Here is an 18,806-nt window from a genome sequence, read left to right on the forward strand (position 1 = left end):
GATAAGAGCACCTCCGAAGACCGCAACCGCGACAAAGAAGCCTTTATGGTGTCGCGGATTCTCACAGCGATGTTTGATGCAGAGGCTCTGCAGTGCTAGAAGCCTGACTGAAATACGTGGTGGTTCCTTCTCTGCAGGGCCCGCATCTGGAACGCTCGTGGGAAGCGATTGGTGATGGCTTGATAACTTGATCTAATCTGATGGCTGGTTGTGGTGGAGGTGGAGGAGCCTTTCTGCATCGTTTTCCCTCTACATCGTTTCCATTCGCCGGTTATACATCGTAGTGGTGTCTACTCAAAACACCACACACTGCGACAGCACTCGCACGCTCGCACTTCTCCTTGCTAGAAACATCTCATCAAACATACTCTATATTAACTGTTACATCGAAGGCAAACATCCCAATCAAAGCAACACCGTCTACTACCCCTCGCTTGCAATGCAGAACAGTGACACCACCCACCCCCCCTTGATCACGTGTCTTTCACCCAACTCCCATCCTCCATCTTCCCCTCCCTCTTAGCCCCCTCCTCCCTCCACGTCTCCACCAGCCCGACCTTCGGGTCCTCATCCGGCAACCCCCTACTTCTCCTAACCCTCAACACCTCCTCCCTCACACGTCTCATACACTCGATCCTCAACTCCACCGCCTCCTTCCCATGCTTCAGCTCCTCACTCAACACCCCCACCTCCCTGCCACCCCCACTCTTGTCCTCCTTCACCAACCTCCTCCACCGCTCCCTCAGATCCCCAAACCGGCGCTCCATATCCACCGCCTCGCCAAAGGACACGCTTATCGTCTTCCCCACGCGCGGCACGAACCGCGGAAACGTCCGACTCTCATGCATCACGGTGTCGAACCCCTCGATCCAGATCGGCACCATCTCGGGCGCGGGCTCGGATTCGAGAATCAGCCGCGACACGCCCCACTTGAAATACCGCATCGTCTTGTCCGTCTTCTGATGCACCTTCCCCTCCGGGAAGATATGCAGCCATGCATGGCGCCTGTTCGCAAATGCGGCTGGCGCCGGGAAACAATCTACCGTGTTGGTCGTGTACGTGAGGTGCGGGCCGCTGAAGGGGTCGGAGTCCGGCAGAGAGAAAGGTGGGGGTAGGGGGGATGCGATTGCATTTGTCGTGCCCAGCGGGACGGGATTTGTGGGGCCGAGGAAGGGGCCGCGGGAGAGGAGACGGATTGCTTGGGTGATGGTGGGTTGGAAGAGGCCGCCGTGGGGGGAGTGGGCGGTGCGGTGCGTGGGGAGGACTTGGCCGAGGGAGAAGAAGGTGCTGAGGAGGGTGTGGCCGCTGGAGGTGGTGTTAGCGCTCCTGTGGAAGAGCGAGGGGGGGAGGATGGGGACGGGGAGGGTTTACTTGTTCTTGAAGCAGATGTCGTAGCTGCCCAGACTCCAGCGGAGGTTGTCCGGGTTGAAGCAGTACCGTAGGGGCAGGACGCCCCAGATGAGCGGATCATCTATCCTGTAGGGCGATGAGGGGTGTCAGATGTCGATGTAGGCTGGAGGAGGTGACAGCGGAATGAGGGCTGCACGTACGTACACACTGGTGTGGTTTGATACTGCCATGGGCGCGTCAACCATCAATCCTTTCCCTCGAGGCTCCACCACAGTCCCCTACCTGTAATCAGCCCCCGTTCCCTGCTCTGCACATCCTGCCGCGCATCCAAGAGCTTAAGGAACCCCTCGAGCCCATGCACCTCAGTCCTGCTTGCGCCGAAAAGAAACCCGCGGCTTAGCAGCCCCGTGACGCCCATAACAACCGTCGAGCCTGCGCGCCATGGCAGGCTGGGGGCGTCGGGACAGTCTTCAGCTTCCATTAAACGTTATCATCGATTGCTGGCGCATCGAGTTCGTCGGGGGAGAGATGGTTTTTAAGGATGCGCCGGGGGTTTTGGCGGAGATTTGGCCGCAAAACCTGGTCGATTCGCGGTGGGACGTCACTGGCACAGCCGCTTGCTTGTTTCAGAGCTGCATCTAATTTCTGCCCACAACCTGCTTCCTGTCTTTGCAACGCCAACATGTCGCACAGTACGTAGTTGAGCTGATTGCAGTCTCCGCATGACGCGAAGCTAACCAATCCAAAAGGCAAACGCAACACCTCCCTCGCCTTCTTCACCTCCCATGAGCGCTCCCAGCTGCGCGGCACCTGGGGCACGCGCTCGACGCGCCTATCCCGTGATTCCTTCCTCCCCTTCGGCTCTTGTCAGCTATGCTTGCTCCCCTCGCGCGACCCAGTCGCCTGCACACATGGCGATGTCTTTTGCCGCGAATGCGCTGTTAGCAACCTTCTGGCACAGCGGAAGGAGATCAAGCGCATAGAGAAGGGGCGGGAGGCAAGAATGAGGGAAGAGGAGGAGGAGAAGGGGAGGGAGGAGGAGAGGGCGAGGGAAAGGGCTGTGAGGGAGTTTGAGGCGGTGCAGATGGGGTTGGGGAGCAAGTTGGGCAAGGGAAGGGAGATCGTGGGCCGGGAGAGGGGAAAAGTGGTTGTTGAGGAGGTGGTGGAGGGTGCGGAAGCCGGCAAGAGAGGCGCGAAGCGGAAGTTTGAAATCGACGAGGAGGAGCTACTAAGAATTGCGGCGGAGGAGACGGGCAGGGTGAAGAGGGCGCTAAGCGAGGAGAAGAGGGAGGCGGACTCGAAGAAGCATCTCCCATCCTTTTGGGTGCCGTCGCAGACGCCGGGAAGTGATGGGACAGCGACGGCGAACGGCGTGGAGTCAAAACCGGCGAAGCTTCAGTCAATCTGTCCGGCGTCTGCGGAAGATCAGCCCCACTCGTACGCCCTCAAGACTCTCGTCACGATACACTTCACAGAGGAGAAAGCAACAAACGGCGGCGATCCTGTTCGCAGCTGTCCGGCCTGTAGCAAGGCGCTCACAAATTCCACCAAGGCTATGCTCGCCATCCCCTGCGGCCACGTCCTCTGTAAGCCTTGCACGACGCAATTCATGACGCCGCATTCAGAGCCAGATCCACACAATCCGGATCATGAAGTCGGAGTGTTGAGGTGCTACGTCTGCAGCGAGGATCTGACTGGTCCGAAATCGAAGAAGGAAAGCAAGAAGGACAAGGATCGCATCAAGCCGGGCTTAGTAGAGGTGAGGAGTGAGGGCACGGGATTTGCAGGCGGTGGGAAGAACATGGTCAAGAGAGAGGGCGTGGCGTTTCAGTGTTAGCACGTTATGCTTTGCGCAGCCGCCCAAAATAGCTGGATCCGCTCAATCCTGAGGATTCGCCGGCGGCTTTGGTACACGTGCTACAGATAGAGATATCCAAAACCAGCTACAATCAACATTTTGGATGAGCTGCTCACACCATGACTTATGTACTGTCCGCGAAGTGCTAGAATATCATCCTGAACGACGCGTTGCTTGAGCAATGACAGACGTGCGGAAGAATTGCAATAAATCAGAAACGTGGTCCTCAGATTAGCTCTCTTGGGTTCTCACCGACAACCACATACCAACCTTCCTGTAACAGAAGACGGCAGGGCTGCCTAACAATTTTGGCTTTTGACACTGCGTCTCATCACCGGACCAAACACGAAACAGCCCCCCACTCCACCCCGAACAGCACAGAACCAACCACACCACCCACCTCCCGCGCGGTACTCCGATTGAAAACTACATTCTCACTATCTCACCAGCATCACCAATACTCCCTAATCCTCCCACCCTCCAGTGACTAAAAAAACGTCCTGGGCCAGTGAGAGGGAGCAGAAAGCGGGAGCTTCAAGGACGAAGAAGGTGTCGTCATGGCGCGCGTATGGGAGCGGGCGGCTGCGGTTTCGAGCTGTGGGGGAAGGGGAAGCGGGGACGACGAACGCGCAGACAGTTGCTTCCTACGATCTCTGTTCGTGGCTCGGTCTTCGCCCCTGGCGCCCTCTTTTGCAGTACCCGCACTTTGGTCGGATCACTTGCGCAGGAGAGACGCGAGGGGCTCGCGTAGCTCGGTGAGGTTTTCGTCACGGGACTGTGCTGTGAGAGGTGTGTGTTAGTGTTTAGCGTGTGGTATAGCGGATTAGGAGGGGGTTGCTGCGGACCTGCTGTTCGTGCGTTGTGGAAGGAGGGAGCGCGGCGCGCGTGAAGTTGTGGTGGAGGCTGCGGAGGTGGTTGTTCCGGGGGGGCGTAGGAGCTCTACCGTCACGTGGCACGCTGAACGTTGTCGGGCATGTACTCGTATATACCTGAGATGCTCAGAATTCCGTCCCTCCAGTAGTGCAACGAGTGAGAGTCGGGTCGACTGGCCAAGATCTTCCTTCCGAGACCAAGCCCTCACGCATTATGACACTGCTGGAGGGTAGGATACTGCCCCATACAAAACCGTCTATTAATGGCATCAAGACAAGTTGACAGTCAGCAGCGCCAGTGTACGATGACCTTGTTTGCTGTCTTTTCGAGCTGCTACTGGTCACCAATCTGATTATTCAAACGAGAGCACATATACATGCGTGAAGATTCTCGGCACTGGAAGGATGGATGGATGGTGCAACTCTATGATGATTAGCTTCAGGGGTTTAATGATTTCTCATATAGCTTCAAGAAGTTGTTCCTCGTTCAGAACTGGCCATGTACTAGCACCCTTGTTACGCAACCTGAACAAAACAGCACCGACGATTCCTGGCTTACAATCAAGAACGAGAGTTGAGATGAGGTTTACGGATGACTGGACCTTTCCCAGATGTGGACACGAGTGAACGAACTGTGGCAGTTGCTTAGAGGCCACCGATCGGAGCTGCTTTTCTACAGAAATACCAGCTAATGATACACTCCTCAGGAAAGCTAGTCATATATTCCGCGGTCCCTTTATCTCACGCCCCTCCACCCAAATCTCCACCACCACCGACTCGTTAACCACAACCTTGTCGTAGAACGCCTCTTCCGTATCCTCTAGCATCTTCAGATGCTTCCGCATCACTTTTTCAGCCTCAATCTTCTTCAGATGATCGTCCATGCGCCTTGAATTGGTGGTCGTCATCGCCAGTACTATTTTGCTCGCGACTTTGTTCGCCTCGTCCAGTACCGTATATATCCCGTCCACGACCTCGACTTCAGTCGTCTCTTGCTCCTCCTGTTCATCGAAGAGGTCGTCCTCGGCTTTCGTCACAGTCTTGGTCGTGGTTTGACGCATGATCTCCCACCCTCTCTTGGATATCCAGCCCACCTTGGATTCTGGCAGCTGACCAGAGCTGGCATTGCACAAAATTCGGTCAACCATGATCCTGAAGTGTCCGTCTCTACAGCTCCCGAGGTACTGGGGTAGATCGTTTTCGTCAAGCTCGAACGACCAGCTACGCACGTCTCGCAGACCAATGCCTTGGCGATGCCGGCAAGCTTCGCGGCCAGCCGCTATCTCGGCGTCCGCAAGGGTGCTGTAAGACGTCTCGCCGTCAACCACGAACCACTCGGCGTCATCTTCGTCCTCGTCCTCGGCCCAGGTCTTTCGCTTGACGTGATAGCGATAATGGTATGCGTCTTCCTCGGTGACGGGGGATGGCTCCCTATCAGCCTGGCCACAATCGGATTCGTCCGCATCAAGGCTAGCTAGGTAGGCCTTGAACGCCTCCACGTTGTAAGATTTGCCCCCAGTTGTTGGACGGTTTGCCGGAAAGGCCCATGGCACCGTGCCGTGATTCTGTGAGGTCGGGTCTGCTACGGAGCTGGTTCGTGGGTTCAGAGTGAGATCGTCGAGTTGTTCCGAGACCGTGCTGGTGCCTGGTCTGTGCCTGTTGCTATTAGGGTTCGGATTATTCGGTAGCCCGGCAGAGCCATGAAGGTCAGATCCGGGATCGAAAGCGTCCCAGCGGCTGGCCGCACCATTGCTGATTGTTTCCGGCCCTGCTGTGGAGGCAGCGACTGTCGCCCTCTCTGTCGCAGGTAGCTTCCACAATCGTGCGATATCCGCCAAGGTCTCTGTACGCCGACCAGGTCCTTGTCGTGGCGCATGTGGCTCTCCGGGAACATCTCTGGCCCGCCGATATCTCATCTGCAGCGCATTTTGGGTCAGATTTCTTCCGCCATTCTCGATCCATAGTGCTAGGATTTCTTTCCACTTCTTTCCACTATCGCGATGATGAATAACCCAGAGATCTTCCTGTGAGAGTGTCTTCTGGGGGTGTGCTTGGGGCTCTTCTTCCTCTTCTTGTGCTCCTACATTGTCTTGTGCTAGTGGTGTACTGGGCCGACTTACCTGCTCGATCGCAGCCACCTCTTCCTTTTTCCTATGCTTCCTTTTCGGCGTCTCTTGAGTGTTCTGTGCCGCTCCGACTTTACCTCGCTCTTGTGAACCGTTAGCTGGCCCCAATCTCTTCGCGACCTCTATCGCTCTTGCTTTACCTTCTTCCAACTGCTGCCTCTGCTTCGGAGTGAGCAACGGCTTTGGCTAAGTGGTCGAGATGTTAGCCTTCTGCATCCTGTTGGGGGGATCGGATACGACTTACCTTGCGCCTTAACTGAGCCGCCGTAGGGGGTTCCCTGATCTCGGAGGAAATTGTTACGCTTTGCGAGGGCCCGCTGTCCAGTGCTCGTTCGACGGCCGGAGCCTTCTTACGGAAATCTGGGAGGTTGCTCGGCGCTCTGCTGTCACACTTTGCGTGGAGGCTAAAAGGAGGTGAAACTGCGCCAGCGGCTGCTTGGACTCCTGCAGTAATGGGAGACTGCGTACTGACAGTCTTCGAGTCGGTGTTCTGTTTGTCAGCTGGAGCATATAAACATTCTGGCTTGTTGGCATTGATTTGGATGGTCTCAGCCGCACGTCGTTCGGCATTCCGCTGCGCAACGAGGCGAAGCTTGGCGGCAAGCTCACTGTTCTTCGCCGCTGCCTCAGCGTCTTTACGCTTCTCCCTCTCAACGGCGGCTCTTTCATCCTCAGCACGCTTCCGTGCTACCTCTTCAGCTTCCCTCTTGATTCTCTTCTCTTCATCATCCGCCTTCTTCCGTGCTTCCTCACGCTTCCTCCTCTCCTCATCTGCTCTCTTCTTTTCCTCATCTGCCTCTCTCTTTGCTTCTTCCTGCTGCCGCTTCTCCTCCGCCCGTTTCAAAGCCTGTTGGATCTGAGCCTTGAGAGTACCCTGCATGCTGCGATTTTCTTCCGGCTTTGCCCTTCTCGCGGCTTCAGCCTTTTCTGCAGCGGTCTTTGCCGCCAGCTCGGCTTCATGCTCCTTCTTTCTGCGGATCGCATCGTGTTCTTCCAGATCATGGTCTTGCAACTCTGTGTCGAAGCCAACTTCGGACGGCTTGAACTGGGCGCTCGTGGGCGCCGTGTCGGCTTTTGGAACGCTACCATCAATAATGGTTGTAACAAGAACCGGCCCGCGCGTCGCTACGTCTACGTCTCTAGCTGCCGCTCGAGCGCCACTGTGGACTTCGAAAGTAGCTTTGGTGGAAGGTCTTTTGAGGGGCACGAACTTGCTGTCGGCTTTCTCAGCGGCGGGACCACCTTCATGTTGCGGACGTCCAAGTGGTTCGGGAGACCCGAGCACAGCCATAGCCCTGGAAAACGCAGATGGTTCGGTTGATGTCGTGTTTGCTGCGCCGCTGCTGTTCTTACTTCCCGGATGGCGCTCTTTCAAGACTTTCACCTTAGCTTCAAGTACGTCCTTGCCAGCTGCTATGGATTTCTTCACGTCGATTGCAGGCAGGCCCTCGCTAGCTGTGTCGTAATCATCGTCATCGTCATCGTCTTCCTCCTCTTCTGGGTCGTCAGGGATCTCGATATGGATCGGAGCCTTGGAGTGAGTGCCCTCGGGTTGTCCAGGGCGCTTCCCCTGCATAAGCTTCTCAAGCAGGCCATGGGAAGGTCGTGCCCAAGTCTGAGTCTTTTGCGCTGGCTGCTTTGTTGTCGTCAGAGCTCTGTTTCTTACCCGTCCTTTATCCATCATCATTTTGATCTTGTCTCTCTGCGACTTGTCCAAGGGGAGTCCCCTGCCCTTTGGGCTACCTTGTGGCGTCTCGGCGGGCGGCTTAGAATCAGTGGCTTCGCTTCTTGGCTGGCCTGTCGGAGTCCGCACCCCGGATGTTGTTGAAGTGACGGCGACCGCATCGGCGGGCTTTGCATCCGCATGCGCTGCAAAACTAGCGTCAGATGTGATGGATGACGGAGGAGTCTCAAAACCCAGTGCGCTTCCTGAGCTTGTACTTGAAGTGAATGAGGTCTCCACCACCATGGGATCTGGCTGCTGTAGCCAGTCATGAAGTGGCTCTTGGTTGAGGCCCTGGCTCCTGGAAACGAACAGGTCACCTTCTGGCGGGCAAACTTTCGGCTGTAAATCCTTCAGTCTAGCCTCGTAATCTTGGCTTGTGGGAACTGCGCTTCCAAAATCCATCCTTGGGCGTTGCGGAGTGTGGATGAATGTGAGACCGCCTCGATCGCGGGCATTGGGCCTGGTCGTCGCACCATCATCTGAGTCGGACTCGTAGAAGGGATTGACCACCGGCTTGCAGTCTTGAGTCTCAAGAATTCCAGCGGGTATTTGATTCGATCCGGTTCCTTGATCTGTGCCTACCGCATGGTTATTGTAATCGTTGCTCGACTCCGTTCGAAGTCTGGCATGACTTCCCTTAACACCTGCCTCGCTGTTCTTTTGCTGGCGTCGCTCACCGGTATCTGTCGCATCTGTCGGATCCAACGCGCACATTACGCGGCGCTTGTCTGAAATCTGCAGTGCCTGCTCCTGATGATCGTCTTTTTGGCCGATTTTACTGGGAACGTAGCGAGGAGCTCCATCCCTGCCATTGCTCTTACGTCGATGCTGGGAGGTCTCGAGTGGAGATTGCCACCAGACATCTGACATCCATTCGTCGTCCGCTTCGTACTTGGCTGACTCGTTCGTGACGGGACGCTCGGCATCAATCGTCTCCCTTGCGCTCTCACGTTGGAGGGTATTCGCGATCGATGAAGCGTCTTGTTCCGTTTCGTTCCCTCCTGTGAAGATCTCTCCACTGTCGCTTCCTTCATATCCTTTCTGAATGCTTCCGCGGTCCGCTGCCAATAGTGCGTTCGCAGCACCAGTAGGCTTGTACGCCCGCGCCGCCTGTCCTAACTTGAGTGCGCCATCTTTAACCTGGCTTGTACGGGCATCGTTTCGAGGTGCCGAGGTTCTCTGCATCGGAACCTCGTCGTCGCTGTAGGTGAGGTCGATGATCGACGCGCTTTTGGTGGTGGAAGAGTTATTCGACTTCGGATGTAATGACGACTCGAAGCCCTGAACCCGCTTGCGATGAGGCTGAGTTGCTGTCAGATTGGCTTTTGAAGAAGTCCGTTTGACAGCCGAATGCGTTGCGTGGGCCTTGTTGGAGAGATAGAGGGAGCTGGATAGGGAGTCCATGCTTCTGTCATCAGGCGCTGGCCGGGTCTCTTGAGCACGGTCGTGGAGGCAAGATCTAAAACTAAGGCGAGCTTCTGCAGGTACGGATCTGGGAATAATGAATTCAGCAGTGTCATTGACACTCAACCTTCCTGAGTCTTGAGAAACGGGCAGTCGGTGAAGCATGGCGTCGGGGCGCGCGTCTTCTTGGCCGTTGACCCGCGCGAGCCCTCCAATCTGGATGCCCTTATTTCTCAGAACAGCTTGGTGGTTCGACTGAACATGATTCGAGAAGATTTCCACATCATTGGTGTGAACATCGTGCTTGCCAGCGTTGTGAGATTGTCGATCGCGTATTTTCTGCCGCATTTGCCTCAAGCGCTTCGCGAATGCACTCGGGCTAGCCGTTCGGCCCCCAGTGGCGCTTGGTGACAGATGGGCCTTGGGGCCTCCGTTCATTCTTGCTTGGCCTTGTCCATTGAGTGAGCTGGACAATGCCATCTGCGGAGGGACGGGGTACATCCTGCGATACGCCGAACACCGCGGCAGGGGTATTATGCAGCAAAGGAAGTCCTCCCTGGTCTCAAGACAGCTCACAGACTCTTGTGCTTACCTAGACCTTTGACTGTCTTACCCTGACGAATCACAGCGGATATTGCCTCTGTACTTCCTCCAGTCGTGATGATCAACTGATACAGAGCGAAGTGAAAGCGGCGCCGTTCCTGCGTGAAGCGTTGCTGTACACCACCCAACGGTTGTACGAAAAGAAGGTACCGCCCTACCGGTCAAGTGCAGAAGACACGGTCCAGAACGGCTCCCTAGAGAACTGAGATTCGAGCGTGATGTTGATTGAGGTCAAGCCATGAAGAAGTGAATGGCGATTGCCGGAATAGTGATTATGTCGCTTCAGAGTAGAACGACCCAGAGCAATGCTCGTGCAGAAAGATGTATGGAGGGTTGATGGTCGCGATCTCAAGTCGCATCAGCTGGATCAATGATAAAGGTGAAGAAAGAGGTCGTTGATCATGCTTTGTCGAGGAACTGAAGTAGTGGAGGTGGTGGAGGTATTGAGTTGAGATAATAACGCATGGAGGACTCGTGACATCGGCCGCTTGGCCAAGGAACAAGTTATGAGCGCATGTCGAGGCGGTGAATGAGAATGGGCTGCGAAGCTGTCATGGAGAAGACAACGAACGGGATGAAACCTGATCGGTCAGCACCTGTTCCTCATGAACTCGGAACTCATCCTAGCAGGGAAGCCTGCACCTGACGGACAGTGATCTGCTACAGATGTTGCACTTGATTGACCCAGACTTTGACACGTCAAAGATGGCATGTTCCTCACCCGGCAGTTGTTCGCCAAAGGCACAATCCTGTTGGGTGTCTGCACTGCTGCTGCACCTAGCAGCAGATAGCCTACGATTGCAGCAATTCTACAAGCAATTGTAATTTGACCTGTGTATAGGGCTGTCCTCAAAGGTCACGTTCCGCTACACAACAGGTCTACCTAGAAAGACGATGAGGTGAGAGTACAAAGAAACAACGACATCGAACGGATGACAGAGATATTGAATGAGATGTAGGATACACTAAAGGAGCCAAATGGCAAGGTCGAAGCGGTTGCTAAGTCAAGCCTTATACAACTAGGCTCCGCAGACATGGCTGTCGATTTGCTGCTTCTGCAACGAATCCATGCATTCAGCAATCGGATTCTGGAGATGACTATCCACCATGGGCAACATCCCAGAGAAGATTTCAAAGCCGCGAAAATATTGTCGGCTCCTAACTTAGACGGAAATTGTGATGGGAGTTGCAGGATGCTCCATCACATTCCAAGCCGAGGGTTGCTTCAGGTGGTTGTGGGGGCACGCGAAGAAGCGTGACTTCGTGTCGCACTCGCGTACCCAAGGCGCGTTCCATGAATTCTCAATTCTCTGGAAAAACTACCAGGTTTGATCTAATTTTGCTATCCCCTGCTAGTCCTTACCAACTGGAAGTTGGAGAGATATAAGGCGCTCACCGCCCCTGCAATCTCCTCATCCTCTCCTCCGCCGCCCTAGCCCTCCTCTCCCTTTCCAACCGCGCCCTCATCTCCGGCGTCATCCCCCTCGCCTCCTCCTCCCTCTTCTCCGCCCCCGTCTTCTCAGGTACGACCCTTCCCTTCCCGAACCTCTTCTCCCTCTTATCCTTCTCCGCGTCCTCTGTCTCCTTCCTCAAGCGCTCCGTCTCAACGCGCCGTCGCTCCGCCTCCGCTGCATCGGCTTCGCTTTTGTCGCGCTTGTCGCGGACTTCGGCATCAGCTTTGGAGATTGGTGATGGAACATTCGCGGCGTCCCAGTTCCAGCGCTCCTCACCGAGTTCCTGGCGCGCGACGCGGAAGGCATCGCGGGTGGTGCGGTCGCCGGCGAGGTCGAAGGGGGTCTTGTCGTCCTCGTTCTTGACGGTGGGGTCTGCGCCGCCTTTTGTCAGCAGCGCCAGCACTACGGCGGAGCTGTTGAGCGAGGCGGCGAGGTGGAGCGGTGTGGGTGCGTGATGGTTCTGTTGCGATTCGAGCGGGTGGAAGAGGAAGTTCGGGGAGACGTTATTGGTAGAGAGGTAGGAGAGGAGGGCGGGTGCTTTAGACCGACGGATCAGAGACTGGATTTGGTTAGTGTGTAGCGCGGCTTCTTCATCTTCCTTTGAAGGCTTAGGCGGCTTTGAGGGTGTGGCGGGTCGAGGCGGCGTTGCTGCTTTCTGTGCTTGTGCTTGCGCTTCGGCTTCGGCTGCGGCTGCGAGCGCAGCTTCATCAACTTTGCTGACTTTAACGCGGGTAAGCTCGACAAAGGAGCGCATAAGCTCCGCCTGCGTCGCGCGCCGGGTGCTGAACGGAAAGCCGCGATTTCGTGGGTCATTGTGACGGAGAACTTGACCTTCGTAGGGACCGAAGAGAGTACGACGGTTTGCGCTGCCTGTAGCGCGGACGAAGATGAGTTCGGCGGTGTCGATCACATCCTTCCATTCGGTCAGGAGATCCCGGACTTCGTTCGTCAATGCGGCTTCGTTATAGCGACGTAACGAGGAGCCGGCGGAATGGGCGGCGCCCTTGGCAGAGTCGTTTGCGGACTGAGAACCGCCTTGCTTCCGCCGGGTGGTGTATCTGTGGAAAGTCTTGTGGGCAATGACGGTAGCTGAGCGTTCATCGACGCCAGTGTGCTTCTTTCCAGTTTTGGGCGCGAGACCAACGATCATCGCGGCAAAGTGGCCGCCTCCAATCATGCATAGGAAGTAGTGAGGCCCAATGTCTGTAGATGGCAGACGAACACCGCCACTTTCAAGGGCGCCTGACTTAGGCGGCGGGGTTGGTGGTAGTTGCTTGCTGCGTACGACATCCACTATCCGAGTCTCCTCCTGCTGCTCTGCATCTGTGAAGATAGCGCGGTATACGCCGAGAGATGTGTCCTGCGGCAGTGCTGAACTTGAAAACCACAGCAACGGAGGCTTTCCGGCACCGCGCTTCCGCTTCTTAGGCATGAAGTCGTCTCCAGCAGGATCGGCAATCTTTGCTTGCTTCTTGAGCAGTGCGCTGAGCGTCGTTTCCCTCGGCCGGCTTCCGTTGGCCGCATCTTCGTCCTCGTCCGTATCTGAATCTGATGTATCCGAACCAGATATGCTCTCATCCAACTCGCCGATGAGCCTCTCGAAGTCTGCCTCATTTACGGGCTTCAGGCCCTTGATCTTTTGCTTTAGGTTGTAGCCGTGAAGGTCCGATCGAATGTGACTGCGCTGCTCCTTTAGACTCGAGAAAGCTAGGCCGCACAATGCGCACGAAGTAGCTGCCGCCGGAGCTCCCTCCTGAGTCTCTGTTCGTGCGCCGTCTGCTTCCGGACGAGAAACGGCATTGTTGTCATCCTCTGCGGTTGTTCGAGCCGGTTGGTCCTTGAGGGTAAGAGTCACCAGAATCTCTTCCGGTAGGTCAAAGACTGCGGATGCTAGTTAGCAGAAACAGCGGTGGGGCGGGAGGGGGTTCCAGGTTACCGTATAGCGGCCGCTCTAACAACTTATCCACCTTTTGGGCCATTTGGAACAGTGCATTCCAATGTGGATGGTGTTCTATCGATTGTTTGATATTGCGAACATCCGTGACTCTCAGCGTCATGGGCGCCTGAAAGTTGAGTCAGGGCGGAGTGCTGCAGCCTTATGCGTGACTCCTGTCTCGGTCGTGAGGCAGCGCCAGCTAACCTCACCTCACTCACTTCCTACCTGCAGAGCTCACAGAGCAAGGCCGCTCTAATTTCTAATATTCATGGCGGAAAGCTAACACTGCGCCGAAATCTTCTCAGTGAAACTCGTTGCATATCCCCGCTCCGACGCTCCGGAACGCTTCAGGTATTATCTCTCTGATATATGATCGAGAGTAAAAGGTATATACTCATACTCATAACGGCTGACCAGTTGCACTGAGCTTCTCGGTCACGGAGAAGCTAAGACTAACCTCGTCGGAGCGGGACGCGACCCCAACACGTACCAAATCCATTAGACAATCTCTGGTAGGGTTTTATTAATCTAACGTTCCTGCAGATTTGGCAAAGAGGCAAATTGGTGGGCGAAATGTTATTCGCGGAGCTTACTGCAGGTTATCCTCACTCTGGTCTTCAAGTGTGCGGTACCTACTCGTACTACAGGTAGCTACCACAGAATCAGGCTTAGGCGAACGTCGAACCGATTCTACGTCTACACTATGCTTCAACTGTCGCCAGCGGGGCCGAACTGATGTTGTCTGAGCGGTTTAGCTTTAAGAGAGGAAATGATCGAACTCTTTGAACTATGACATTAAGCTCCTAGTACTCCCACGCTCGATTCGTCTGCACGACTTTCACACCAAGATCCCTTACATTACTTCACCTCCACGCTCAATCTTAGATCCTCATCTCTGGAAATCAGCGTCGATAGCACGAGGTCCTACTCAATCTACAACATGAAAGACTCTCAACCAGTTGAGAGTCTTGCGGCGGAGGATCAAGCCGCCCCGCCCACTCCCGGAACGGCCGCCGCCAATGGCCTGGAGCCTCTTCAGGACGCAAACTGCAATTCTCCAACGCCATCGGAACCCATACCAGGGGCTCTGGAGCTCGTGACCGACTTCATCACAGTCAGGCTTGAAGGCGAAGACTTGACAGATGACGAGTGCCGGAGTTCAAGTCCGATCATTGCGAGCCCTGCACAATATGCCATGAGCCAGGCTCAGGACCCAGCGACTGCCTCACACCACTTTCAGAACAATCAATAATTGAGACTTCACTCCTCGCTCGCTGAGATCGAGCTTCACAAACCTTCTAACTCCACACTCGCTCAACTTTGTCGTAATCCGTAAATCACTCCTACTCTTCTGTAGCCTTCCTCACTGTCCCACCGCGTCGCCTTCGAGATGGCGCCGCCAACTTCGCGTGCGCTCGCAACTCTCAGAGTTCCTGCGAAGAGGCAGACTTTAACCCAACAGATCGAGGACTGGTCGGCACAGGGCAATGGCATCAACATCGAAACCTTCGATCGAATCGAGGAGATTTGGAGTTCCAGTAAAGGATATCTGTTTGCCGCACTCTCCACGCAATCGCAGCAGGAGAAATTCCTGTTCGAATACCGAAAGTGGACAGCACTGTATCTTGCGAGCGTCGGGCAAGATGGCGCGCTTATCCTCGACCCAGACGCTCCGGAAGACGTCAATGATGGGCCCCTGTTTCCCAAAGACGCGTCCAAACAGCTGGAGTTCGCCTGCAGGGTGTTCGACCGCGGACGGTTGGACGGGGACGATTTTAGCCAATCATAGATACGCGCTTAAACTTCGACGGATGGGCCGACGGACGGGCCGACGGACGGTCGAACACCCTGTGAATCACCGGCAAGTAGTCAATTCAGGCCTGCCTACGCGTCAAGCCGAGAAGACGACCGACACGAAGATCCGAGTAGGAACCAAAAGTACGCGAGGCCGTCACTTGTGGTTTTGGTTGGCAACCCGGAAGAAGGCCAACGCCCTCCCTAGCCGTGTCGATTACAGCGCGTCGACAGAAAAATGCATCCGATTAATGGCAAACGAGCATGGTGGCTTCAACACTACCCCATACAACAAGGTCTATTTCGGCCGTGCTGAGCTCCTCGACCTTCTTGACGCGGACATGGACCAGACACCGAACAAAGCTGTCGCGGAAAACCATCACCTAGCGTGGCTATTCGGCTTGGTGTGTGAGGTGAGGCCTGGTACCCTCGGGCAGATTCATCGACGACCCGACCATTTTTTGAGGTGGGAGGACATCACCATCAGCCGAGATGTGTCAGACGACCGTAAGACCTTCACGGTCAAGGTCACCTTCCGCTGGCTAAAAGGCAACCGTGACAACCTAGCAACAATGAACAAGAGGTTGAAGATGACCATCCGGTCGCCGACGACCGTTACCCAAATACCTCTCTCAATACCTCACCGTCTCCTCGTGATCCTTATACGTCGAGGGTTGCTAGAGCATCACGATTCCTTCGAGTCGGCAGTGTTCGGCATCGCTCGTCCAAAATCGTCTAGACGACGTTCGTCTTGGAGTCGTCCGTCTAGATCGTGAACGGCACGCGGTGCTTTAGACGACCGGCTAGCCGTTTAAGGACGTAGAACCCTAGTTACAAGGGGCTTAGCATAGTGGCGCTCCGTCCGAGAGCGGAGGTCTTAAAATAAGGACGTGGTGGTTAGTTAGTAGAGAGTTATGCGTGTGGTAATTAGTTCGGAGGGTTCTACGGGGTTAAAGAAGGATGCTCGCACGTGGCTCGGTTAGTGCGCAGAGAAAAGAGTAAGCATTACTTTTTTAACCCCGCCTCGCAAGGTTCAACACCTACTAAGACCTGTAAGCCTTTTAGATTTAAACCTTAGACGGCTGACTAGTTACTATATCTAGTTAGCCGGTCGTATGATCGTCTATATCGTTAAAACGGCGTGTCGGGCGAGACGGACGACTGGACCCTCGTTCGTCCACCGGTCGGGCGATGCCGAACACTGCGAGTCGGTGCTTGGTGGGAATGAATACCGCATCGTACTGAAGAAAGAGGCAGCAAAACTGCCTGTTATCTTAGCCACTGCCCCAAAGGGCACTCATCTACTTGACAAGCCGGCCTCGACGCAATCGCTCAATGAGTACCTAAAGAAACGAGCAATATGGAAGGGCTACCCAAAGGAGACGACCATGTATGCATGGAGGCGTAAAGCGGGCACTAATGTTAAACGCGCATCAGGCTTGCCCAAGGCGCGCAGGTTTATGGACCATCGAACAGGTTCCACCACATATAAGGATTACTATAATTAAGGCCTATACGACTTCGATGTTGTGGGCGTCGCCCTCGAAGGTACTGACGGTCGAGGCTCAACAGCGCTTGAGCTGGAGGCGAGCGAAGCTATCCGCACGGCTCAGCTGGTAAAGGTCTCAATGGATCGTCATACGATGATCCAGGCCTTCGTGGAGCGCCACGCTGATGTCATAGCTGCGGTAGAAGAAGGCGATGCTTACCAACTGCAACAAGTCCGCAAGCGCATCCGCAAAGCAGCGCTGGAGGCGGTTCTAGAGGAAGAGAAGGAGCTCCAACGAGGACAATGAACGGTAGCTGACGTTCAGGCCCGTATCAACGAGCTGAAGAAACCCTCCAAGATCTTTGAGATGATGCAGCAGAGGCTCGCGGCCGCCAGGCCTAATGACGCAGACGATGGTCTTTCTGGCGATGAAGTAGAACGTGAGCTCGATGCTCTCTCTACCCATGCGTTTCGCGAGCGTGGCTGAAGAGCACGGAGTGGATCTTGACCCCGACGCCGAACAAGACGATAATGATGCAGAGGTTCAAGCGATCGAGACCGAGATCGAAGTGGGCAACGATAAAGACAATGAGCCACTACCCTCGAATTGGAGCGAACAGCTACAGGCCTTTGCTGACCTGATGTTCGAACCCGTCGGAACAACAGGAGAGATGCGCTGCTCACCTTGTGAAATGGATCCAACCGTCGACGAGGCTAAGAAGAACCATGTCTACGAGTTTCAGTATGATCTGCAGCACCATTTAGGTGGCGGGGAACGCTATGTGATGCAGGATCACCAGCCGGGAGCGGCCTCCACCAGGGCACAGGAGCGCTATGTGACGCGGATCACCAGCTAGAGGTTATCTCCACTAGGGCATTGGCGGGCGCTTAGCGACGCCAGCGCGCTTTTCTAACAGATGCAAGCGAGAACGGCAGGCTTATTGCGCCAGAAATCCGGGCTGCGAACACTCTATAGAAGGGCGGTGAAACACTGTCATCGTCGGGACCACGGCCGTGAGGGCCCTACGCAAGGCTGACGGAGATCTATAGTGTGAGGAGTTTGAGCTGCGCTCGCCTAGCGGGAGGGTGGTGAATACCGCTACGTCTTCCACTGGCTGAAAGGGAATTAAGACAACCCGGCGTCAAGGACTGAGAGATTGACGATGACCATCCGGTCGTGAACAACCGTTGCTCAGATATCTCTTTCGATACTCGGACTGGTTGATGCAGATAGCGTCGATCCACATAATCCGAGAGTCGTTTTCGTGTCTCAGATGTCTGAGTGCTGACTCCAGCTTTGCAGTGACTCGGAATTGCTGTTCTGTCATTCCGCTTACATGACCTTCGATTCGGTATCGCAAGGTGATGGTTCTGACATCCTCTATATCTCCCTAATGATAGGACATCGGACGGAGCAACTGGTTTCTTTTTGATCGATACAGTAGAGAAGCCTAAAGTAATCTTAGGCCACTGGTTCGACGGATACAGCAATATATGACGGATCTCTTCACGAATAATCGAGAGGGACGTAGAAGTCATAGTCATTCTCGATTGGCCGAACTTCGAAGGCGTCAGTGGCCATGTTCTACTCCTGATCGCGTCAAGCCTCGTCGCTGTACAGAGATCCTGAAGACAGGTGAAAGCAGGCTGCAGCTTGGCTAGAAGAGGAGACCGACATCATCAACGCGAGAACCTCTTGAGTATGCGGAGATGGTCGTAGGTGTATGGAGACACATATTCTGCCTCGTCATTACCTGTCATGCGACATTGGACACTGCCTCGTCCCTGTTTCCTGCAAGATTTATCGAAAGAATGCGGCTTAAGCGGCAATCGAGTTCGTGGAAGGCGACAACAGTCGATGTTTGTCCGCTCGCCCTGGATGATATGCATAACAAAGCTGTAGCGAGAACGTAGATGATGGGAGGTTGGAGTCACCGTAGAGTTGGGGAGACGACATCAGCATAGAGACATCCCCGCCACCCCTCTTGGAAGGCTGAGAGGCAAGCACTTTTCACACTACAGAAAATATGTCATTAGTTAAAGGCCGACTTGCTTTCTTCTTCCTACTAGCGTGTTTAATTATCAGCCTCTCCAGCCAACGAGGCAGGTTTCCGCTTGTTTTCTTCAGCATATCCCGAGTCAGGCTGTACCTTCCATGGATCATCAAGTCTCGCGGCCAGCAAACAGAGTAGAA

General features: G+C 54.9%; 6 protein-coding genes across 6 annotated transcripts; 3 read left to right on the plus strand and 3 right to left on the minus strand.

The window, feature by feature from the left end:
* Positions 1-473: 473 nt before the first annotated feature.
* W97_03720 (uncharacterized protein) lies at positions 474-1,831 on the minus strand (the record flags this gene model as incomplete). The annotated part of the gene is made up of 4 exons (XM_007781615.1): positions 474-1,305; positions 1,372-1,476; positions 1,555-1,573; positions 1,633-1,831. 4 exons carry the CDS (start codon positions 1,829-1,831, stop codon positions 474-476), a joined length of 1,155 nt encoding a protein of 384 aa, XP_007779805.1.
* Positions 1,832-2,032: 201 nt separating this feature from the next.
* On the plus strand, positions 2,033-3,187 carry W97_03721 (uncharacterized protein; the record flags this gene model as incomplete). Its single annotated transcript, XM_007781616.1, has 2 exons — positions 2,033-2,042; positions 2,100-3,187. The coding sequence occupies 2 exons, from the start codon at positions 2,033-2,035 to the stop codon at positions 3,185-3,187; spliced, it is 1,098 nt and encodes a 365-aa protein (XP_007779806.1).
* Positions 3,188-4,796: 1,609 nt separating this feature from the next.
* Positions 4,797-9,774, minus strand: W97_03722 (uncharacterized protein; the record flags this gene model as incomplete). The annotated part of the gene is made up of 2 exons (XM_007781617.1): positions 4,797-6,392; positions 6,451-9,774. 2 exons carry the CDS (start codon positions 9,772-9,774, stop codon positions 4,797-4,799), a joined length of 4,920 nt encoding a protein of 1,639 aa, XP_007779807.1.
* Positions 9,775-11,331: 1,557 nt separating this feature from the next.
* W97_03723 (uncharacterized protein) lies at positions 11,332-13,372 on the minus strand (the record flags this gene model as incomplete). The annotated part of the gene is made up of 2 exons (XM_007781618.1): positions 11,332-13,274; positions 13,330-13,372. 2 exons carry the CDS (start codon positions 13,370-13,372, stop codon positions 11,332-11,334), a joined length of 1,986 nt encoding a protein of 661 aa, XP_007779808.1.
* Positions 13,373-14,719: 1,347 nt separating this feature from the next.
* Positions 14,720-15,118, plus strand: W97_03724 (uncharacterized protein; the record flags this gene model as incomplete). Its single annotated transcript, XM_007781619.1, has 1 exon — positions 14,720-15,118. One exon carries the CDS (start codon positions 14,720-14,722, stop codon positions 15,116-15,118), a length of 399 nt encoding a protein of 132 aa, XP_007779809.1.
* A 22-nt stretch (positions 15,119-15,140) lies between these two features.
* Positions 15,141-17,469, plus strand: W97_03725 (uncharacterized protein; the record flags this gene model as incomplete). The annotated part of the gene is made up of 4 exons (XM_007781620.1): positions 15,141-15,867; positions 16,696-16,880; positions 16,938-17,052; positions 17,111-17,469. The coding sequence occupies 4 exons, from the start codon at positions 15,141-15,143 to the stop codon at positions 17,467-17,469; spliced, it is 1,386 nt and encodes a 461-aa protein (XP_007779810.1).
* Positions 17,470-18,806: the final 1,337 nt, after the last annotated feature.

The sequence above is a fragment of the Coniosporium apollinis genome (assembly GCF_000281105.1).
Source record: "Coniosporium apollinis CBS 100218 chromosome Unknown supercont1.15, whole genome shotgun sequence".
Taxonomy (NCBI): domain Eukaryota; kingdom Fungi; phylum Ascomycota; class Dothideomycetes; genus Coniosporium; species Coniosporium apollinis.